This window comes from Emydura macquarii, unplaced genomic scaffold (genome assembly GCF_026122565.2).
Source record: "Emydura macquarii macquarii isolate MOO-44397 ecotype Brisbane River unplaced genomic scaffold, CSIRO-AGI_Emac_v2 contig_383, whole genome shotgun sequence".
Classification (NCBI taxonomy): Eukaryota; Metazoa; Chordata; order Testudines; family Chelidae; genus Emydura; species Emydura macquarii.
The window spans coordinates 4,654,936-4,679,838 of NW_027130520.1; the positions used below are offsets into that span (position 1 = coordinate 4,654,936).

Consider the following 24,903-nt stretch of genomic DNA (forward strand, 5'->3'; position numbering starts at 1 on the left):
ATTCTAATTTTTTGCAAAGGAAAAGAGTGATTGGCTAACTTGCAGTTCATATTAGCAGTGGATCTGCAGGAATTGACTTTTATGATTTGAGTAACTTCAGACTTTAGAATGGATATGTTATTGCCAAAAATATCCTGCTTCTGCAAATGTCATCAAGGATCATGCTGATCCCTGGTAGAAAATCCTGTAAATGTGAGCATGTGCAGTATTCAGTCAGGAGCTATAACTCTGTTTACTTTAGTTTATAGTAAAGTATCATTCATTTTGTGGATAATATTTACTAGGTAAATGATTTATTACAAAATAAGAATGATCAAAGGAGAAATCTGATGCAGTGTGTATCTAAAGATTTACAGTCAAATGGGTCAAAATGTGATGGCCAAGATGCTACCTTCCCTAATACCAATAGACCAATGAAAAGACAGAAAAATAATAGGTAAAAACACCTTTAGCCTTTTCCCTCTGGTTTGTGTACCATGTTTTTATTTTAGCTAATTATCTGCACCAGGCTTGCACGTAGGTCAGGCCCTGAGCTACATGGGGAGCACTGCTTGCTGAATTCTAAAGTTTAAACCCAAGTTAATGATTTGCTCAATCAGGCAAAGCAGAGAGCAGAGTGCCAAAAAAGCAGCACGACACTGGATTCCCTGCTGTGACTGATACATAGCATGTACGGCAGGGAACACAACACTGCAGAATTCTGCATAAAGCATTGGTTTCATTACAGATGCTGGCATTCTTTCTCCTCTTGATCAGGGGCATGAAGAGAAGGATAATGGGACACACATGAGTATTATCAAAGGGGCAGAGATGGTTCTCCAAGATATCTCAGTACCTTAACCACAGCAAGAGGAAGTGATAAAGAGTAGACCACACAAACATCATCTTGTGGGCCCAATGAGTTATTCAGGCCCTCTTCTTATTAAAAAAGGCTTATGTTATCCAGTTAAAGAATGAAAACAATGCCATCTGCCTTAGGGGGCCAGTTATACCCTTAAATATCGATACTCCAAGGATTCCGCCCAGGCAGCAATTCACCAACAGTGCGGAGACTGAAATCAGCAGGAAGAGCCATCTGGGCAGAATGAGTTTCTCCTATGGCCCATTGTGAGTGTCTATCTTTAATGGGCCATCAAAACATAGCTGTCTCGCTTCAATACAGATTTTACCTGATGGGCGTTACCCAGGAATATAGCACGTATGTATGATGCCAGTACACAGTCAATATTTATAATTTCAGATACAAAAAGATACATGCATATAAACAGGATAATCTTATTTAGCAAATCATAGCTTTTCCATTGGCACCTTACATGACATGCTTTGTACAAGATGTGTTGCAATTGTCTAATTATGGCAATATCAGTGATATACGTGGTCATATTTCAATCATATAGCATCACACCCATGATGTGACTGCTGCCAATTTCAGGCTGTGTCACATATCCTTGATGAGTGTCCACTGTCTTATTTTGACAGTGGGCTACTAGAGCCTCCACCTGGCTGATGATGATGCCATTGAATGGCTGAGCATATTGCGTATATGCTGATATTGATCCTGGAGGCCTAGAGCAGCTGGGCCATGGGGTCCCACTTCCAGAAGGGATACCTGACAGGGAGATTTCAGAGGAATTATGCCAGACACGCAAGAGACAGTACTGAAGCCAACCCAGACCCAGGGAAGTTTAAAAGCACATGGGTCCAAGCATATGGGTTCAAACAGAGCAGCCTGGTGAATGTCTAGCAGGGGGAGATATACCAGGGCTGTGACAGATGGATATTGTAGATCCTGATAACCCATTTTTTTAAAAAAGTAAGGTGACTATATGAATTCATTGTTCACTAAAATATGTAACGCACCACTGAAAAAATATTATATTGAAATAAGCACAGATTTACACTAAAAACTATGAACTACTTCTCAAAGTGTTAGATCTGAAGAGTGTATCCTATGAGTCAGTACAGAAGTATGCAGATAATAAAACTGTTATTAACTGAAATGAAAAAAAAACAGATCAATCAGGAGAAAAACTAGCAAGTTGTTGCTGCGTTCTACAAATCACGTGCATTTTCCATATACCAAACAAAGGGTTGCCATGCTTCAGTGTAAGAAGTCCAGGTATACTTTATAATTCTTCTGTCTTTCCATGGATATTTAATGCCATGGAGGATTTAATAACCCATTTACTAATAGAAATGTTGTTGGAGGATTTCCATTCTGAGCAAGTACCACTAATAGTTGGTGTAAAAGAGGATGAAAAGAATAAATAGTTAGACTGTTAACACAGCCCAGCAGGGCTAACTCTGCCTGAAGTGAGTTTAATTTGTATATGAAAAATATTAGACTAGTGCAATGATGTTTGTCTCTGAGAGCAATTGACAAGAGAGCACTTCAGCCACATACAATCAGTCACCAAGGCTTGTTTACACTAGAGAAACTGGCAAACTAAGCACTATCAGAAGCCAATAAGATTGCTCCAGTAAGTATATGCTCACCAAAATGAAAAAGAGTTGCTGAGTCTATGCTTTAGTGAGAAAACCTGAAGAAATATAGGTTCTGTATGAATTATTAGTATTATTTATTTTTCAGTTCATAGTGTGCTAGAAGCTGTATAGACATAGGAAGGCACAATCCCTTCACTGAATAGATAGATCGACTATATATCTTATCTATCTAAGAGGGAGGGAATGATGGGCCAAATACAAGTGAAGTGGTCAGAGTGATGTCTATGTTACTCATGAATAAAACATCTTAAAAATATTAGAGTTTCTCCATTTTTCCCTCAACTTTGCTCTAATTCATTGGCCTGTTTCTTGTAGCCATCATGATAGAAATGGGTCTACATGAGAGAGTTGAATGAAGAGAGGTTATGGAGAGGCTCAGGCAGGCCATCCCAATGAGAAGGGATTGGGCTGGAAGAAATCACAGAGCAATTTGACATTGTTTAATTAAACACCAGATACAAGTTGAGCCTTTATGGATGTGCTTGTTTTTACTAGAACAAAATTTACTTTGATTGGGAAAATTGTGTATGTTCTTTGATGACTTCATTTATTTAAATGTCTTTTTTTAGGATTGTTGGAAATGTGTACATAATTGGATCTGGTTTTAGGGGAAGGCTGATTATTGTGTTATATATTAAACCTTTAATATACATTTTCAATAAGTATGTTTTTATATTAAACTATTCAGTCTGGAAACAGGAAGACAATTCCCAGGAAAATGGTTATATGTGATGGGCAGTCCAAATAGCCTGGATCCAAACAAAATAATCTTAAATGTTAGCAGGAATGTCTTTAATGTGAATAAATGCATTGTTTACTTTCCCGATTAAATGGTCGTGCATAAATACCCTAGGAAGTCTGCATTAGTGTCGAGAGGAGGTTGTGGTTTAGAGAATTGATTGATATAAACAATAAACTGTCACCTCTTAAGAAGAGAATTTTGATGTAATTTGGGAGAGTAAAAACAGATTAAACAAAGCAACAAAGGGTTAGCAGCAGCTAGCTCAGAGTTGTTTTATTGGCAGTGACAGAAAAGTTAACTTCCTCACATTTCAATGTGAAGTTGGGCATGTCGCTGTCCTGGGCAGAAAGAAAAACTTAAATCAGACAAAATGGGACTAGTGCGAGCCAGGCAGTAGAGAGAACACCTGCTCTGTGATTGTGCTTCTATTGTAAGAATTATTGTATGAAGAAACAGCTCAAATTGCAGAGAATTAAAGTTTTGTTTGCATTTGACTACTTAAGCACTTTTGCTTTGAACCTCTTGCTTATATGTCAACTCTTATCTTAAAAATTGCATGATTTAGCCTTTCTGTATTCTGTCTTGTAAATATGCTACTGGAGTAACTATGACATTCTTTTTCTGTCAAACAAAGAGCACTATCTAAAGCTAACATCCCAGGCCAGACCCAGGCCAGATCCTGCTACAGTTGCTTTGCAAATGGGAATCTTGGGGTGACATAGAGGGTGAGTGAAGCTATTGTCCCAGTTCCCAGTGCAGGGGGTGTGTTCCGGGATTCTTTACACGTGGCTGCTGGAACAGCCCATAGATGCCATAAGCAGCTAGGGGTAAATTACAGGAGCTATTCTGGGGTCTGGCACACCACCAGTTGGTTCTAGGATTGGAGGCAGAGGCTAGAAGATAACAGTAGAGTAAAACCACTATTGCCCCTCCCCAACCTGTTCTAAATGCATCTTGTATGGAGTGTAGGATTAAGGCACTGTTTCAGGAACTGAGAGGACATACTGAAAAGTTACAGAAGTTTCAAGTAGCCAGTGAAAAAAGAGGGCTGGTGACTAGTTGGTGGGGGAAGCAGTCTGAGAAATCAGATTCAAATCTCACCCTGGTCTAAATCTCATGCGTCAATGGCAGTATCCTGGTTTAACATCAAGTAACTCAGGTTAGAATCTGCTCTGTGTCCCCACTCTACTCAACATAGACAATGGGGATGGACAGGATCTCACACTGAATCTTGCCACATAGTCACAAATTTGAACAGCCATTCAAAATGTATTCCTTCTTATAAAAAGGACCGAGCCCCTAATCATCGGTGCATCAATCATTGCACTGAAGTTCTTAAATTACAAGTTGTTCAGGGCAGAGATCATGTCAATTCATTATTTGTTCTGCCCTCGATACTGCTTAGGACCCCGAGCCCAGGGGCATACCAGAAATGATTTTCTGGCAGGGCCTGTGATTGACTCGGATGGGCCTTGGCCACTTCCTGTTTCCGGTCACATGGCCGGAAACAGAAAGTTTGGGTAGCCACTGGCCAAAAGCAGCGGAGCATCAGTAGTAGAAGCAACAGATTGGGTGGGCCGTGGTCCACCCAGGCCCACCCATAGCTACGCTTCTGCCCAAGCCACTGCCATAATATAAATATTTAATAATATTTTTATGTGATTCTGTTTATCTTAATTCTATTCACTCTTCTTGTTTTCTTTTTCAGTTGTAGACCATTGTGCTTTGGATAACCAAGGTTGTCAACATGAATGTGTAAATACAGATGACTCCTACTACTGTAGATGCCATCAAGGATTTATTCTAAATCCAGACAGAAGAACTTGCAGAAGTAAGTTGTGATGAATTTTAAGGACTAAGATAAATTTGCTCTCCTTTTACCTCCTAATTTCCAGTGGTGATTCTCTGCTGAGGACATTCAATAGAATGTCAGGGATGGACTAGCCTCCTGGAGACATAGGTCAAAAAAGCAGTGGAATTTTCCTCCTTTTCTGCGATCAGGGAATTCTTAACCTGAGGCCATGCTTCTCCCTAGATGGTAAAATCAAAAGTCTTTGTTTCACGATCCCTTTGGATTGCCAGAGTCCTATATTTTGACAGTGTCCTCCATCCTCATGCAATAGACCAGAAAAACAGCTTCATTTTATACAACACAATCCCTAAATTTTCTTTAATTATTGAACTTGTTTTATAAACAAATGCAAAATGCCCTGTATTAAAACACTGTTACGGTTGCATAGATAAGCATGCCACATTCAGGAAATATGAAAAGAGAGGCTGAATGTACAACATTAACTTTGTATGACTGGAATATGATAAAGAAACTTAATTGCTGTGGGTATGAGTGGGTGCAACTCTATTAATTTCAGTAGAGTTACACTGCTTACACCAGTGGTGAATTTAGCCCATATTTTTAACAGTGTGAAAAAATACTATTTCTCAAATAATGTCGTGCATTATGTCACAGTGTCTTATACATCTCTAGATACACATGGGTGTCTAAGATAACCTGTGATTGTAATAAAAGACTGTATCATAATGAAACACTATTAGACAGAGTAGGGTTGGTGCCAGTTAATGTAGTTGGCAACTTGCAGGCCCTGGTAGCCTTGGCAGGCACCAGTCAGATGAACATCTATTAGAATTATATGTGAAGTACATATTTCCATACCTGTGTGTGTGTATATATCCAGATGAGCATGCAGTTTAAAATATTCTTAGTATGACATAAGCGCCTCCCGCTCCTTGGGCAGCAATCTAAATCCATGGTTGTTCCCCCAAAATTGTGGAGGATTTTAGAATGTGGGGTTGGGGTTTTTTTTCAGTTTAAACTGATCAAAGACCTTAAAACTTCATAAACAGCTTAAAACCAGCTAAATCTTTACATCAGATATAGGGATTAACTAATATACATCTTAAACTGTTGTGAGCACTTCAAACAAATCTAAATCTGTGGAGCATTTTAACCTAAGTAGCTTTAAATACTTTAGATCAGTTTAAACTGCAAAAAAAATTTAAAAAGCTACAATTTGGGAAAAACAGGTTGGTTAGATGGAGTGGGGCATGGGATGCTGAATAAGAAGCAGCAGTCAAGCACGAATGGGCTGTGGACAGGACAGCATTGGCTAAAATCATCCCAGTTTAAGATGCATTTGCTGAGTTGAAGCATAAATAATTTTAAAACTTACCAAATCACTTCTCTGCAAACTAGACTTCTTTTGTATCTTGCAAACCAAACCAAGAATGAAGAAAATGAACTCGGTAGTTTTTAAAGTTGCCAGTTCTTTAAAATCAGCAAGTGCCGGGACTAGACTAAATTGATTCAGAGGAAAGATGCATCAGAGTTTCCCAGTGTTCTAAATCACACTGGCTTTGGGTCAGTGTAACAATGTAGACAACACACAAGAAAAAGCTTCGAACAACTACATTTTAAATATTCAAAGTTTAAAACTCTTAACATTATTTTCTACAAATTTGGCTTGATGGGTAAGTCTCAATGAGAGCTACAAAACTAGCCAAGATTCAACCCAAGCTAATAAAGATGGAACCAAAATGGAACTTTGATAAATGCAGGAGTAGGTAGATTAAGGCATAAGTACTGGAGGCCCATGCCTAGGGCTCCAGTTCTCAGAGCCATTTGATTACATCATGATTTTGACTTTCATTTACAAAAAGGAAAAATAAAGTAAGCATGTAGCCCCTTATGGTTACAAAGAAAAGTTTGAAAACAAATGTTACCAAGGCAGTGATGTCTGCCTGAGTTTGCAGACAGCCTGAAACAAAAGCTCTGAGAGGTGTGAACTACCCATCCATCTCAAAGTTAATGGCAAGACACACTGCTCTGGGGGTTTGCCAACACTTGCAGAGGACTCTGTGTGACAGAAGGAGAAGAGTGCAGTGAACTCAGCCCATCCACCCAAGCAGGTACCACCCTGGCTGCTGGCTTACTTATTAGGGGCCTTTCATGCCACCACCCTTGTTGCTGATTCTGCTCCTTCTGAGGGAAGTGGAGCCCTTTTAGTTATCTGTGGGGGGCAGTGGGACCCCATGCCTCTACCTCTGGGAAGGAGAGGAGCCTCCTGCATTCCAAGCCTCAATCATACAGCAGGGCCCCACTGTGCAAGGCTCTGTACAAACACCTATAAAAAAGACACCACGAAGTTTATCTAGGTGATCTTTGACTCACCTCTGAGGGTCAGATTTTTACAGGTATCTGGGCTGCTAAAGATGCAGATAGGCACCTATTTTCAAGAGCACCTAAGCACCTACCTGTATCTTTAGGAGCCTAAACAATAACTGGTCAGGAGTTTTTCAACAAAATGTTTTTCCATCAAAAAATGCTGATATGTCAAAACCGAAACTTGTTGTGGAAACAAATCGGTCGTGATGAAACTTTCCTTGGGAATGTCTCTGATGCCTGAGAGGAACTAGCATAGCCAGTATTCCAGTGCCAAGAGCATTCACGTGGGAGGTAGAAGATTCGGGTTTGAGTCCCTGCTCTGCCTGATTCAGAGTGGAAGAGCTCCTGAAGGAGAGAGTAAGAAAGTGATTCAGAGCAGCAAATCAAACTGGGTTTCTCCCACCTTCCAGGAGAGTGCCTTAACCCCCAACTATTGGCTGTTCTGGAATGGGCAGGCACCTCTGTGTCTTTTCATGAAGAAATTTGAAGGGTCTCTGTTTTCTTCCAATGCAGAATGAAACCACATATCTAAACCTCAAAAATTTTCACAAATTGGATTCATGTTTTCCATCCAGCTCTACTAAATACCTTTAAAATCTGACCTTCAATAACTAACCTCTGTCCTCTTATCTAATTTTGTCAGGAATGAAGTGCTAGAGGCTACATCTGACTAATGTAAATCAGGAGTGACTCCACTGAAGCCAGTGGGGCTATACTGATATAAAACCAATGAAGCCCTTATGGCCAAATGCTGCTTCTAAGTGAAGTAAGTGACAAAACTCTCATTGACTTCACTGGTGTAAGATCAGGCCCTAGGTGTGCACAGACACCAGTGATCACTGCACAGTTAGCTTCCTTTTCTAACATACTTTATACATGGGTGGTAGTGGTTGCCTGAAAATCTTCCTATCGTTTTATGAGCAACTTATATGAGGGAACTGCAAAGCAAACAAATCTGAGTTGTTCAGACACTGACTGCAGATGAAGTAATGCTCTCATCTGGTGAAAGGCACCCAGAAGCACACTAATATACTTCTTCTTATAAATCATCTAACTTGCATGCAGTCATGCCTTATGAGAGGAAACTCAAAGAGCTTTGCTTGTTTAACCTAACCAAAAGAAGGTTGAGGGGAGATATGATTGCTCTCTCTAAATACATCAGAGTGATAAATATCAGGGAGGGAGAGGAATTATTTAAGTTCAGCACCAATGTGGACACAAGAACTAATGGATATAAACTGGCCATCAAGAAGTTTAGACTTGAAATTAGACGCAGGTTTCTAACCATCAGAGGAATGAAGTTCTGGAATACCTTTCCAAGGGGAGCAGTGGGGCAAAAAACCTAGATGACTTCAAAACACCTTGATAAATGGTAGATGGTATGAAGGGACAGTCTAGTTTGGCAATTGACTGATCTTTGACTACTGGTGGTATATATGCCAATGGCCTGTGATGGGATGTTTGACGGAATGGATTTTGAGTTATTACAGAGAATTCTTTCTGGATGTCTGGCTGGTGAGACTTGCCCACATGCTCAGGGTTTGGGGTTGGGAAGGAATTTTCCCCCAGGGCAGACTGGCAAAGGCTTTGGGGTTTTTCGCCTTCCTCTGTAGCATGGGGCATGGCTCACTTGCTGGCGGATTCTCTGTACCTTAAAGTCTTTAAAGCATGGTTTGAGGACTTTATTAACTCAGTCATAGCTTAGAGGTTTATTACAGGAAAGGGTGGATGAGGTTCTGTGGCCTGCATTGTGCAGAAGGTCCGACTACATGATCATATTGGTCCCTTCTGACCTTACAGTCTGAGTGTAACCAGGCAATTTGTCAGAAAACCAAGAGATACATTTCCAGTGTGATCTATGAGTATTTAGCTGCAAAAATCTCAAAAAATACTAATACTCATTTCTGTACATCCTCCCATTGAAAACTTATCCCCAAGGGTTCATTAAAAATATGCATGGTGCATTGTAGTCTGTGTGAAAATGAAACATTCTGTTTTCACAGCTTGCGACAATATGGCAAGGAGTCAGGAGCATGTCCAGAAGGAGAGATGGTTATTGAAAGAAACTGAGGTAATTGTTTTTAATTTAATGTATTTGTCTGTGTTCCTCATTGCTGCATATGTTTTTCTTTTTCAGGACTAGATTACTGTGCTTTGCAGACCCATGGCTGTCAACAGGAATGTGTTAATACAGATGATTCCTATATTTGTCAATGCCGACAAGGGTTTACTCTTAATCCAGATAAGAGAACTTGCAAAAGTAAGTTGATCTACAGTATGTAATAAAGTTCATCTGCTTTTACTTCTCAAAACCTATATGGATGGCTTTCTGGAAAGATCATAGTCTCTTCCACGGTGAATGCTGAAACAAACCTGTTGTAAGGTTGATTTTTAACCTCAGCCCCTTCTTCCACCCCATAACTTTGCCAAAAACTAAACCAAATTGCTTGATATTTCACAGACCAGATTTTACACCACATTAGAATTTTTCTGAAGAGCTTGAAGCAATTCTGGGAAGTAATATGGCACATATGATGGCTCAGAACCAGGACTTCTATTACTTCTTTGAAATGTTCTTACTTGGGCTTGTTGTAACAAGTAGTTTTGCCTAAATACTTCAGATTTATGTTTAAGCCAAGGACTGATGCCTTTGATTAATTTTGGGAAAGTAGGGGATGTATTATTTAGTTATAAAAAGCAGTTTACATTTATATTTTAAACACAACAGTTCTTTAAATCACCATCCCAGTTTCTTATAAAGCACAGAAAACAGCCTCAGCTGTTCAGCTTCCTAAATGGGGCATGGTCCTTGGTATAGAATGAATTTCCTAGGGAGGTTGTGAAATCTCCGTTATTGGAGGTTAAGAACAGGTTAGACAAATACCTATCACAGATGGTCTAGATAATACGTAAGCCATGTCTATGCTACAAAATTTTGCTGACACAAGTTACGTCAGCATAAAGCCATCGCAGTTAATAGATCACTTGTGCATGTGCATACTTGGCTCCTGGCTTCAGTGCTGCGCATACTCTCCAGGAGTGCTTGTGTTGATGCACAGTGCAGTGCACCGTGGGTATCCCAGTGTGCAACCTGTCACCATTCAGCACACTGTCTTTTAGGTAGTTTTGGCAATGCATGCTAGAGTAGACACGACTCGCAGTGGGGTGACTGAGAGCAAGGCATCAACTTCCTATAATGCAGTGTTCTCCATCTCATAATACCATCTCTATCCCATAATTTTTGCACCTATTTTCAATTTCCCATGAACCTGCATGGGACTTGTCACTGCCCACTGTCTCTGGCAGAAACCTGGAGACTGCACAGCTCTGCACCATTGTCATGAGCACTGCAAGCACAGGACACACAATTCTCTAGTATTTGCAGAGCCACAAGAAAAGCTGCGGTGAACATGAGGGTTTCCTGGCAGTCAGTTTGCTATGGGACATAGCGAGAACCAATTCAAGGTTGTTGGTAGGGTTCATGGAGCAGCTGCAGATGGTGGAGCACCACTTCTCGGCCTGAGAAATGAGCACTGACTGGTGGTATCACATCATAATGCAGGCTTGGGATGATGAGCAGTGGTTGCAGAACTTTTGGACGCACATTCCTGGATCTGTATGGCAAACTCATTCCAGCCCTCCAGCACAGGGATACCACACTGAGAGCTTCACTGACAGTAGAGAAGCAAGTGACACTCGCATTTGCAATGCTGGATTGCTACCAGTCAGTGGGTAGTCATTTTGGAGTGGGAAAATCCACAGTGTGGGCCGTTGTCATGCAAGTGTGCTGGGCCATTAATCATCTCCTGCTGCACGGGACTGTGACTCAGAAATATGCAGGACGTAGTGGATGGATTTACAGCAATGAGGTTCCCGAACAGACGGCGCGCACATCCCTATTTTGGTCCTGGATCACCTTGCCACAAAGTACATCAACAGAAAGGGCTACTTTTCCATGGTTATGCAAGTGCTGGCAGATCACCGGAGCTGCTTTACTGACATCAGTGTTTGCTGGTCAGGGAAGGGGCATGATGCTCGAATCTTTAAGAACACAGGACTGTTCAGAAAGCTACTAACAGGGACCGTTTTTTTCTAACTGACAGATTACCATTGGCAATGTTGAAATACCAAGAGTGATCCTGGGGGATCCAGCCTACTTCATTGCTCTGTCTCATAAAGTCATACACTGACCATCTCGCAGCAGCAAGGAGAGATTCAGTCACAGGCTCAGCAGGTGCAGAATGACAGTTGAATGTGCTTTTGGTGAATTGAAAAGGCACTGGTGTGGTTTACACACCAGACTGGATCTCAGCGCAGTGAATATCCTAATGGTTATAGCTACTTGTTGTGTGCTGCATAATATTTGTGAAGCAAAGGGGGGGAACTTGCCACAGGGATGGCGGTAGAGTGGCTGTTTGCTGAGTTTGACTAGCCAGATGCAAGGGCTCAGATGAGCTCAAAGAAAAGCTGTACGGTTTAGGGAGGCTTTGAAAGAGCACTTTAACAGCGAGCTACAGTAATGTGCACTAGTGTACTGTGCTCAATCTGGCGCTGCAGTTTGTGGGCCTGTTAGGAATTGCAGGGTGCCTGCTGCACATCTGTGAATGTATCCCTGACACTGCACCTATTCATGTTGGGTAGCTTGCTGTATGTTTATGATAATTACACTGTTTGTCACTGATCCTATAAGCTCTGAGGATACAATACCACTGCTTTTGCTGCCAGCAGGTATTGTGTTGGAAACGTGTTGTAAACTACTAAAGATGAATAACTTTCAAAACAAGAGTTTTATTCACTTACAAAAACAGCTCCAAAAAACAATCTGAAGAACTCAAAAATAAATACATTTTAACTTAAAAATATTTAGGTACCTTAATAAATAAACAAAAGGAAGGAACATTGATGTCCATTGTAGCTACACATGCATCAAGTGTGGCTTTCTTAGGTCAGTGTATGTGAAGTTGCAGTTGTCCGTGCTTCCCCGGTGTGGAGGGGTAGGCATGCTGGCCCTGAGGCCATGTGGAATATTGGGAGGAAGGGGTGGTTTAGGGAAGCGCTATGCTGCAGTTCTGCACAAACTGCAATGGGAGTCAAGCCCAGGATCATTGAACCTGGAGGGCCACGAGTGTCTCCAGCATCTGAGTTTGCATTCGGAGACGCCCCATTATGCCCTGGTGTATCTCCCTCTCCTGGCTTTTCCTGTGGCTTTCTCCTGTCCACTCTTTCCTCCTCCATACAATCTGCAATATTTACCCTCCAGGCCCTCTGAACAAGGTCTGAGGCCGCACTGGCTTGTGGGATTTCACAGAACATGTCCTCCTGCGTCCTCTTTTTTTCTCCTCCTTATCTGGGGCGGTCATTCCGCTGGTGCAGAGGGGGAACTTTCAAGGCCATAACAGTGGCAGCTCAAACACCCAGAGGTACGATTGTCAGTATAGTAGAAATGGAAAGCGAAATGTGTGATTCAGCCACTCCCCCCTTCCCTTGCTGCCCTAAAGTGTTAAACAACATGCTTATTGACACTTCTGCTTTGGACTGCTTGTGCCTGGTGCTCAAACCACTCTCAGCTCAAGCCATGGTGAGTATGACCTGTCAGGGATGAGGGAAATGAGGAATTGCTGAGTTGCATGAAACTGTGAGTATAGGGCACTAGCACTGAATATTGGCACCATTTTCCACAGGTGACGCTGGTTTTGGCTGATATCTCACTCCTGAGGGTAACAGAGGCACAGAGAGCAGAGCTACTGCTGGCGTTCTGAAGTCATCCAAGCCTGTATGCTGTATATCTGTGTATGACAGTGGTGCCTGCTGAAGTTATCGTTGACTGGCGTGGGAAAGCGTCCTATCGTGGAGGAAGAGAGAAGACTGCCATCCCTAGAAATCTTCGGGAGAGGATTGTAGAGAACCTCCATGGAAGTTTCATCAAGATTTCTCAGGAGGACTCAAGAGACATCGCTGTGCACACAAGCAAATTGTCTGCCTGGCCCCCTCTCCCACCTCACTCTGAAGGAGAATGAAAAGCAGACAGCAGCTCTACCTGTCTTTGTTGTACCACTCCCTCTTGTAGTATGAGTAAATTAAAGAAATTCAATAGCTGTGTCTTGCTAAATTGGGGGTGCCATGACTGTAATGGGAAATTCATTTACACACTTACCAGAGGCTCCTTCCCCTGCACTGGGCTTGCCCATGCTTGACTTCAGGAACTGGCTGGACTGCGGTGGAGTCAAAAACAGGTCCTGGTTCACAGCAAAACTGAACCTCCTGGTCACTGTCCCACATACTCCTCTTCCTCCTCTTCATCCACTTCGTCCTCTCTGTTAACAGCAGGTGCCTATGACTCAGGCTCCTCAGAGGTATCTGCAGTGGTGTTTGGGATGGTGGTGGGGTATCTGACATGTGTGGCATGCAGCTCTTTGTAAAAGTAGCAGGTCTGTGGCTAGGCACCAGATCGATTGTTGGCCTTCCTGGCCTTCTGACATGCCTGCTACAGTGCTTTGGCTTTTATGTGGCGCTGCTGCTGGTCCCTGTCTTAGCCCTACTTCTGCATCCCCTGAGCAATCTGCTCGTAGATGTTGATGTTTCTAAAACTGCTTCATAGCTGTGCCTGCATAGGCTCTTCTACCCTTGGCCCAGGAGATCTAATATCTCCTGTCTACTCCAGGCAGGAGTGCATCTGGAGCATGTAGCTGGCATGGTCAGCTGGGAAGTTGCGCACAACAAAGGAGGTGTGCTCACCAAGATAGACAACCAAGAAAAGACATTAAAAAAGTTCACAGATGTTTTAAAGGGGTTGGGGCTTCTGATATACATGATCTCTGGGCAGTGGAGTTAACCATTGTGGTCAGTGTTGGGCATTGTGGGGCAGCTGCTGGAGGACTGTTAGGGTCGACATAGGTAACACAGCATCTACACTCATGCTGCATTGATCTCCATACGTTGACCATGGCTCAATGCTGCTTAGGGAGCTGGTGCTACTATGTCAGCATAAAGTGGCACTTACATTGATGGGAGACGAATGTAAGTGTAGACACGTGCACAGCTAGGTCGATGCCAGGCAGCTTATGTTGACCTAACTTTGTAGTGCAGACCAGGCCTCAGTGCAGGAGACTGGACTAGGTGATCCACTGAGGTCCCTTCCAGTCTTACATTTCTATGATTCTATGGTGCAGCTCCTCTGATGTGGGGCCCAGCAAGCTTGCATCAAAGCAGATGTATCATGAGATATTCTTAAGGCATATTTTGAAGTTGCACACAGATAAGGAAACTTGCTTTTCTTATTACCTAAGCACTATGAAAGACAGGAGGAAGAGGTAGTATTAATGTTTCTCTAATTGTAAACTCACATAGAGTAAAGCTAAGAAAATAGACTCTTTTGGAACATGATTAAATGTCTTTTAGCTTCACAAAAGATGTGTGTTTTGGTATGTGCTTTCTGCATGAAGGAAACACCTTTCATGTACTGCTATCATTTTTAACAGCCATCTGGATTGCTGGATTTTATAATTTTATATAGCATTGTGAATATATTCAGGACTTTAGAGGACAGATGTGCCTTGAGAACTCAGGAGCAAAGGGTCAATCCTGCAAACATTTCCAAGCATAATGTTTATTACCAGGAGTACAATTGTGAATTATGGAGACAATATATAATTAATGTCTCCACCAATGTCAATAGTATTCTTTTCAGTGACTTTAGTGGACTTTGGATCAGCCCCTTAAGTTGGGTAGTATTTTCAGAAGGGGGCCCTCATTCCAAAAACCTTTTACTTCATGGTTCATGTTAAACAGACTTGTAAAGTAAAGGAATCCATTGACTTTTCTACTCCCTCTTTTCTAAGCCAAGTCGAGTGTGTCACTGCTGAGCAGTATCAGGCACTCATCCTCTCTTAAGTGTTGATGTTACTTCTGGTGGCTGGGGAAGAAAGAGTCTGGGAATCAAAGCAAATTCTTGCACATGGCCATGCAGAGTATTATCAATAGGCCACCAGATTAGCCGCTTCCCACAGTTTTATGAACTGTCTGTCACATAGAAGTTAGTGCCATTTAGGAAGTATGAGGTTCTCTAACCATTTTGGTTCAGTAACCAGCGTACTTATCTTGTATTCTTTAATCTCTGTCTCCATAGGAATAAACTTCTGTGCTTTGGGTAGACATGGCTGTGAACAGGAATGTGTTAACACAGAAGACTCTTTTGTATGCAGATGTCAGAGTGGATACACCCTAAACCTTGATGGCAAAACGTGCAGAAGTGAGTGTTTCCCACAAACTGCAGCAGTTCGTTATTGCATTGGGCTGAGTTCTGAAAAGAATAAGGGAACTCTCCAGGGGCCCTTCTGAGATCTCTTAGAGCTATGTAAACTGCTATACTGTAAACTCCAACAAAAGCCAGCTCTAGTGAGGTAATCTTGGTAAAATGCCTGCATATGTCCACCCAGTGGAGAACAAGTGTGTAGTCTTATAACATTCTAATAACAGGAGTTATTTATTTAGCAGGGGTGCCTGACATATTTTGAAGTGCTTGTTAAAAATGCATCCAATATTAGCTGATATTTAGACAGTTACACACCTAATACTAATAATTTTTTCCTCTCAAAGGCTGGTTAATTTTTTTTCTTCTGCAGTCTATCTGAAATAAATACCTCTCTTGCTATATACATATATATATGGTAATGAGAATAATGTTAAAGGAATGATTGATGTTCTGCCAAAAATCATGCCAACACTGTAGATTTGCAGTCATTTATTTGTCAAAGGATATTGTTTTCCCCAGAACTATTTTGCTTATTTAAAGCAGCACTTTAAAAATGCAGAGAGCTGCAATTTTTCTTGATGTATTTTATGCCATAATATTTTTCCAAATAAGTACCCAAATGCTTGTACAATTAAGAAAGTTATTTTCTACAATGATCAAAAGAAAATGTTGATGGATTCTGTTGTAGCATACAAGAAAATATGGATATGTTGTAAAATAAGTACATTAGACAACTTAGATTGATTTTCAGATGGGCAGATATTCGGCACTTTCTGAAAATCAGACCCCTTTGAGGTGTCATAAATTGAGCACTCCAACACCGAGGCACCACAAGTCACTAGTCACTTTTGAAAATCTTGGCCCTTTTCTCTTTTTTAGCATTCAGTTTTTCTTTTTGCAGATTTAGGTATCAAAACATGAGAGTTGACCTAAATTTATAGTTACTGTATTTCCTGAAGCCTGGTAATGGGCAGATTTGTGATTGCATTGCTACTTGAAAGAACATATGGAAAGATTTAGTGTGAGAAACTAGATAGTTTAGATTTTAAAAGTGATCTTAATAATGCACATTGCAATAGGCATCTGTATTTGTAAAAGATGATGGTAATCTGAGAATGTATTTTGCCAAACAGAATAGTGGTTTGTTTATTTTAGTTGTTTCGCCTTTCTCTTATATAACTGCACCATAGCACAGCTCCATTTATGATGATGTAAACTCATGGAAAAAAGGAGGAGGTGCCAACTGGAACTTATTGTAACTAGTAAAAACTCCAGTCTTGACTTCATTTGTTCAAGCCAACAGTATTTGTAACTATGTATGATGTTAAATCTGGACCAAATACTGTATATGTATTGTATCTCATTTAAAAAAAAAATCTTATACAATAAGGGATGCCTTGTTAGGTTTAACAAATAGCTTTGGATTTGACTGTGTTAATCTATTAAATTCTTGCATCTATAAATGCTTTTCAGAATTGAGATATAAGAGACCAAATTTATCTTGAATGTAATTCCATACTGACTTCAGTCAAGTTAAACCAAGGTGAATTTGACCCATGTGACTAAGAACAGTGAAGAATATCCACTATAAAATGTTAAGGGGGAAGTTTGCTATAAAAAGCTTTTAAGATTTTTGCTTCCTAAAAAGTGCTTTGTTCTGTATTTTTACAGAATTGGTAGAGTTACACTGCACATCACACAAACACATATATTGCTTTATGAACTATCAACCATATTTCTCAATGGTCTCTTATTATGAGATACAATCCAGATTTTAAACCTAAATTCACCTCTGTCACACATACATTCTGTTTTTATAGAGACCATTTCCATCACAAATACAGAATCAAGAAAATGCAAAGTGGTTACATTAAGTTTCCTACACTCTGAGTTTTTAAGTGTCCCATATTTTGGCTTTAGGAGATAGAACTTATCAGCAAAAGAATATTTTTAAATTACTATATCTATCAGTTTAAACAGAATTTACTTATAATCCTGGATTATGAGGATTCCTGGATTCTCTGTTCCCAGCTCTGTTGCAGACTCCCTGTGTGATTCTGGGCAAATTGCAACCTTTCCATGCCTTACATTCATTATCTGTAATATGGGGATAATAATATATAGCTCACTGAGATTTTATAAGGACAAATTAACTCATGTTACTCAAGTGGATTCTTAGATGGGATAGCTATATAAGTGCAAAAGTGTATTAATTTTTTTCTTGATAATCATATGCACAAAGATTCTGCAGCACTTAGTACAATGTCATGGTTTTGATCTTTAAATTTCTAATGTTTTCTTAATTCCTAACATAAACCATTAGGAGTGGATCACTGTGCTGAAAATAACCATGGCTGTGAGCAGCTGTGCCTGAATACAGGTGACTCATATGTCTGTCAGTGTTCTGAAGGATTCATCATTAATGAAGATCTAAAAACCTGTACACGTAAGTGGCTTGATAATTTATTTGATCCGAATTAAAGTGGAGGGAAACAAACACTAGGAACATAAGAATCACTACATTGGATCAGACCCAAGGTCTGTGTAGTCCAGTGTTCTATCTCTGACCATGGCTAGTACCAGATGCTTCAGGGAAAGATGAAAAAGCTCTGAAGCAGGCAGATGTGGGGTAATCTGTCCCTACCATTAGGTCTCATCCTGGTCCATAATAATTAGAGATTGGCATAAACTCTAAAACATGAGCTTTGATATCCCTTCCACATCATTTTTATACCATCATCCATTATTACAGCTCTGGTTAATTTGACTCTTGTTCAAGTCTTGACCTCAATGACTGCCAGTGGCAGTGAGTTCCACAGTTTAATTTACTTATTGTATGAAAAAGTATTTCCTTTTATCAATTTTTGAATTTTCCACCTTTTAATTATATTTAATGTCCCCTTGTTTTTGTGTTATGAGATTAGGAGAACAGAAGCTCATGATCTGTCTTCTCTATACACCATTCACTATTTTATATACTTTAATCATGTTCCCTCTTATTCATCTCCTTTCTAATGAAACAGTCACAATCTTTTCAATGCCTCTTCTTCTGAAAGCTTTTGATCTTTCTTGTCGCCCTTTTCTGAATCCCCTTTAGTTCTGCAATAGCCTTTTTGAGTATTCCAGCTGAGGTCACACAATTAATGGCATATTAGTCTTCATATTATTCACCATCCCATTCCTGATGCACTGTAATATTTGTTAGTTTTTTAGATTCCAGCTATGTATTGACTTGTCTACAGTGATGTCCAAGTCCCTCTCTTGAGTTAATTTAGAACTGTAAAGCATACAAATACTTAAATACTTTAATTTTTTCCCTGCAGTGTTAATTATTTTGCATTTAGCTACACTGAATTTCATTTGGCATCATATTGCCCATCCACCTCGTTTGTTTGGACTTTCAGAAGTTTCTCACAGACTTCTTTGGTCCTAATTAACCTAAATAACTAAGGCTATGTCTACATTACAACGTTAAGTTGACTCAAGTTATGATAATCATTCACCGCTGTAATTAAACCACTTTTCGGCATCCACATAACACTTCTTGTGATGGCAGTGCATGTCCACAGTTGGTGCTCTTGCATCGACAGAGCAGTGTACCATGGGTAGCTAAACCACTGTGCAACTCGCCACCATCTGCCACTGGGTGTTCTGGGAATGGATCACAGTGCCTCATGGGAGGGAGGCTTACTGTTCCATGATGCAGTTTTCTCCATCATTCCAAGGGCCTCCAACTACGTTTCACACCGCTTTTCAACAGCCCCTGTAAACTATGCAACCACCATCTCTGTCTAAAAGCATGGATCCTGCACTGCTCTCCTGTCTTGTTATGAGTGTTATGAACACAATGTGGATGATCCTCCAGTATTTCATGAGCTGCAAATCTGATAATAAAACCATGGTGTCTGCCCTGCTGTGTGCCATGGAAAAAAACAATTCAAGATTGCTGTTGACATTCAAGGAGCAGCTGCACATGGTGGACCATCACTACTGGGCTTGGGAAACAAGCACTGAGTGGTGGGATCACTTCATGATGCAGGTATGGGATGATGAGCAGTGGCTGCAGAACTTTTGGGTGCGCAAAGCTGCCTTCTTGGAAATGTGTGCAGAGCTCGTGCCTGCCCTCTGGCACAAGGACACCAAAATGAGAGCTGCCCTCATGGTGGAGAAGCGATTGGCAATCGCTGTTTGGAAGTTGGCAACTCCAGACTGCTATTGATCAGTTGCAAATCAGTTTGAAGTTGGGAAGTCCACTGTGGGGGTTGCAGTCATGCCATTAATCACCTCCTGCTACGAAAGACTGTGACTTTGGGCAATGTGCGTGAAATAGTGGATGGCTTTGTGGCAATGGGATTCCTTAAATGAGGCAGGGTAATAGATGGCACGCATATCCCCATTTTGGCCCCAGACCATCTCGCAACTGAGCACATCAACAGAAAGAGCTACTTCTCTATGGTATTGCACATGCTGGTGGATTACTGGGGTCATTTGACCAACATCAACGCAGGGTGGTCAGGGAAGGTGCATGATGCAAGCATCATCATAGAAACTGGCTGTATAGAAAGCTGCAAGCAGGGACTTTCTTTCCAAACCATAAGATTCCAATTGGGGATATGGAAATGCCAATTGTGATTCTGTGAAGACCCAGCCTCATGCTCCTATGGCTCATAAAGCCTTACATCAGAAACCTTGACTGTAGCAAGGAGAGCTTCAACAACAGGCTCAGCAGATGCTGAATGACCATTGAATGTGCCTTTGGCAAATTAAAGGGTCACTGGTGATGCCTTTTTGGCAGGTTAGACCTCACTGAGGACAATATTCTCATGGTCATAGCAGCCTGCTGTGCTGTGCATAATATTTGTGAAGCTAAGGGGGAAAAGTTTCCACAGGGATGGAACACTGATGTGGATCAGCTGGCAGCTGCTTTTCCAGGGCTGTTGGATGGGGGCTAATTGAATCAGGGAGGCTTTGAAGGATGTGTCGTATTATAATACATTGAGCCAGGAATTGTTTTCTAGCACCATTGAATGATCCTTGTAATTATTGCTGTGAGCGTTAATTTGAGTCTGCAAATGTACCAATTGCCACTGTGTATGAATTTCAGCAGGAATGTAGGAGAAAAATAAAGATTGATTTTATTTCTATATGAACATTTTTATTGAACAATTATACAAACATTACTATTTCCTACAAGGGACATCACAATGAAAAGCACTTTTTAAAATGAGGCTTTCACAGCTGGGTCCATCTGTCATTGTGAAACATGTCCCTAGGGGTGGAGCTCATGGGGGCCTGAGAACATGCGAGGATTGTGTATGGGGAGAGCATGGAAGACAGTTCTATATTGGCTGCAGGGACAGGCGAGCACTGATGTGTTCAGCCTGCAGTGCAATCAGGGACCTCAACATGTCAGTTTGGTCCTCAAGCAGCTGTGTCATCCTCTCCTGTCCCTGTTTCATCTCCTGGCTATTCATTTTCAGTTTTTCATTGATTGTCTCTCTCCATGCTCTCTGCTCGCTATCAGCTGCATCAGAGAATTGCAGCACCTCCCTAAACATGTCTTCCTTACTCCTCAAAGTTTGTCTCCTTATCAGATGAAGCCACTCAGCTGGTGTTCAGGAGGCGACCCTCAAGAGCACATCTGCAGAAGCTAAAGAAACAATAGACAGAGGCAGTACTGTGAGTGCACTCACAGCCTTGATTAGATACACCGCTTTCTCATTTTCCCTTGGCAGGCACACAGCATGGTGAGAGCCTTAACTACAGTGAGTTCGCCCGGGTGGAGGGACAAGATGGGACAAAGAATGGTGTAGTTTCTGAGGAGGATCACTACAAGCACGTAGGGACACTAATCTGAATACTGGCACCATTTTCCAGAGGCGGGGGGATGGAAGCTGATCTCACGCTGCTGAGGGTAACTGAGGATGCAAGGGTGCAGCTCCTGCATGTGGACCGGGTCTGTATGCTGCTCATCTGTGTGCTGCTTTGGTGTCTACAGGAGTAATTGCTGATTTCCACAAGGGAAGAAAGAAGGCAGACCTCTCAAGGAACCTTTAACAGAGGATTGCAGAGTACCTCCAGGAAAGCTTCCTAGAGATCTCTATGGAGGATTCCTGGGACATCCCGGTGTGCTTTAACAAACTTTTCTGCAAACTTTTCCCCCTCTGTCTGCGTCTCATTCCCCTGTGCAGTTAGATGCAAACGGTGCTAGTGTTTCTATACCTTATTCCTCTTCTATTCTGTTTAAAAAAAAAAAACCCAAAAAAACAAACTGGAGCTCTACCTCATGTCTCCTTGCGGTATCAAAGCACAATGAGCACTTACTGAAGCTCCCCTCTCCTGCATCAGGCATGCCAGAGCCAGAGTGCTAGGACTGGCTAGACCCCTCCAGAGTTTAAAAAAAAAAGGTCCTAGATCACCTAGATGACTCTGTAGCCTGTCCCCCATCCTTCTCCAACTCCAATTCCTCGTCCATCACTTCATCCTCAGGATTCACTGGGCTGGCTGCTGCCTCCAGTACCCCCAAAGTATCCACTGGGCTTTTGGCAGTGGAGGTGGAGTTGATGCCAAGGATGGCATGCAGCTCCTTGTAGAAACAGCATGTCTTTGGTGATGCACCAGACCAACAATTGGCCTCCCTTGCCTTCTGGTATGCCTGCCTCAGCTTTTTTATCTTAGCACAGCACTTTTTTGCACCTTTTTTGCACCTTCTCCTCCATGCCATAAGTAATCTGCCCATAGGTATCAAAGTTCCTACAGCTGGAGCAGAGCTGTGACTGCACAGCTTTCTCTCCCCACAGATGCAACAGATTCAACAACTCCAGTGTATGTATTCCAGGTGGGAAAGCATTTGTTGTGGGGAGCCAGCATGGGCAGCTGGGAAGATGCTATGTGAGCTGTCCATGCCAAGCAAACAGGAAGAGGAATTTCAAAAATTCCTGGGGCTTTAAAGAAGGAGGGATGCATGCCAGTGTACCTGGCTGCAGGGCAGTGGAGTTCAAACTGGTGACCAGAATGGTCACAATGGGCATTGTGGAACACTTCCCGGAGGCCACTTAAGGCAACATAAGCAACGCAATATCTACACTGACACTGCGTCATCCTAACTTCATTGCAAAAAGCTCTGTGCCTCTCGTCAAGGTGGTTTTATGATGTCGGTGTAGCAGGAGATTTAAGTTGGCAGGAGGAGCATAGCAGTGCTTTGTTGACGAAAGCTGACTTTTTTCGACAAAACTGTGTCGTGTAGACATGGCCTAAGTAATCTGCAGATTTTGTCACCTCACCATCTGTCCCTTTTTCCAGATAATTAAGAAATATAGTAAACAACCTTGAGGCACCCTGCTGCTAACCTTTTGCCATGATGAAAATTTACCATTTAATCCTTCTTTTTGCTTTGTTTCTTTGCCACCTTTTTAACCAATGACAATATATAGATTTGTTTCTCACCCAATGACTGAGAACTCCTAGTAACTTTAAGAAAAGCAGACAGATGCTTATTCTGCATTCAACTGTGCTTCCAGTTGAGCAGCTGAGACTGTGAATTTGATGTAGCTCAAATTGAAAGTCTTTTCTGCTGTTGCAGTGTGCACGTTTTTATATAAAAAGTGGATTGAATCTTCAATTTGTCCTGGAATCTTGCATTTTTAAAGTGCATGGAATAATGAGCTGAGAACAGACACAAATTCTAAGTACTTATGGACATTTACAGGTGTATGGAATTAGAAATAAAAGTCTGGCCAATGTAATTACAAAGGCTGAGGTTTTCAAAAGAGCCTAAGGGAGTTAGGCACATAAATCAATGAAATTTGGGCACCTAACTCCTATAGGTTCCTTTGAAAATCCCAGCCGAACTAATACTAAAAGACTATACACACTATAGAAATATACTTCTAAGGATCCATGCTCCCCAAATATCTTCATGTCCCATATATGTGCAAAAAAATCCACCCCTTCCTAGTATGTTTAAAGATACATATTTATAGATTTTTTTTAAGGCCAGAAGGGACTTTTATGATCATCTAGTCAGGCATCCTACATAATATGGGTTATGCCATCCATCTTCCACAAAATACAGGTATGTACAAAGCCCTCCAAAAAACATTCACCATCATTCTCCATTAAATATGTATATAAAAATACCTTCTGACAAAGACCACATCCCCCGAAGAAAGGGTTCTGAGAGACCAAATTCATGCTTCCTGGGGAAATCTGTTCTCAAAGCTCTTGTTCTATGTGCCCTCCCCACTTCACCTCTTCAGCTCCTGGACCTCTGTTGGTAGGTCAGTGAGCTACATTTCAGATAGCAGGTAAGTGTCCATCTTCATGCTGCTGTTCTAGAATCTCTTTGGTGGGGGAAGGCCTCTGTCTCATTTATCCTTCACCCAGGATCTCTGGCTGTCTGTTCTTCTCTCCTGCTGGCAGGGAAGAAGATACTGGGTATTTTGATTCTGTCCTCTCTACTGTTGAAGAGGAGGGTTTTGTGAGTGATCAATGGCAGGCATTATTCTCAGGCCAGCCAGCTCATTGGCCATCTTCCCAAATGTTGTGCTGATGCTTTCATCATCTTCTGCCCCTCTTGCATGTGTGGGCATATGCACAAATTAATGGACCCTATGCTCTGGAAGCCCTGTGTGTAGATGAATACATGCTGTTAAGTGACTTTCTTTTTTATTCAAGCGCCTCAAGTCCTCAGTAGACCTGTCACTAATGAAGCCTCCATAGCAGCCCCAGTACATTAGAAATTAGACAAGCCCTTGCAACATTTCTATTCTTAATATAGCTTATGAGCGTTAAGATTCACTCCAGTTTAATAGGGTTAGTGGAGCAACTTGCCCCCTCGAGTGGAAAAATCTGCAGAAGGGACCAATGAGAGGAAAAACTCAGTGAATTTTGCCCTGCTGAGTCTTCCAGGAATTATCTCCGTGGTCAGAGGCGCTTGGCAGGCCTCACCACAGATTTTAGCAGGCATTCTACCTGTCTGCCTCCATCCTTTCACACACCCCCCCTATGCCTCTTGATTGCATGGACAGCTCTTGAATCTGCTGCTTTCTCTGCCCTTGGGCAACACTGTTTCAGCAAGAGTGAAAGTGCTATTGGCAAGGTCCCCCTGCAACTGCACAGCTGCAGCCGCAGAGAGGATCCAGGGAAAGAGAATGCAAATCAGAGTGTGGAAGCTCCTTTGCTCCACCCTCTCCTGTCCCTGAAATCCACAGAGCTCCATCTATT

At 41.7% G+C, this 24,903-nt stretch overlaps 1 protein-coding gene across 3 annotated transcripts in view; it reads left to right on the forward strand.

Moving 5' to 3' along the window:
- MATN2 (matrilin 2) overlaps window positions 1-24,903 on the forward strand; it is a 113,402-nt gene that overhangs the window by 56,035 nt on the left and 32,464 nt on the right. For all 3 annotated transcript variants that reach the window (XR_010917805.1, XM_067536996.1, XM_067537004.1), the window contains exons 6-9: window positions 4,956-5,078; window positions 9,565-9,687; window positions 15,553-15,675; window positions 18,002-18,124. Coding sequence is in view for 2 of the 3 variants with exons in the window: in XM_067536996.1 (XP_067393097.1) it covers window positions 4,956-5,078; window positions 9,565-9,687; window positions 15,553-15,675; window positions 18,002-18,124 (492 nt within the window). In the remaining variant the exon portion in view is untranslated. The remainder of the gene's footprint in view (window positions 1-4,955; window positions 5,079-9,564; window positions 9,688-15,552; window positions 15,676-18,001; window positions 18,125-24,903) is intronic.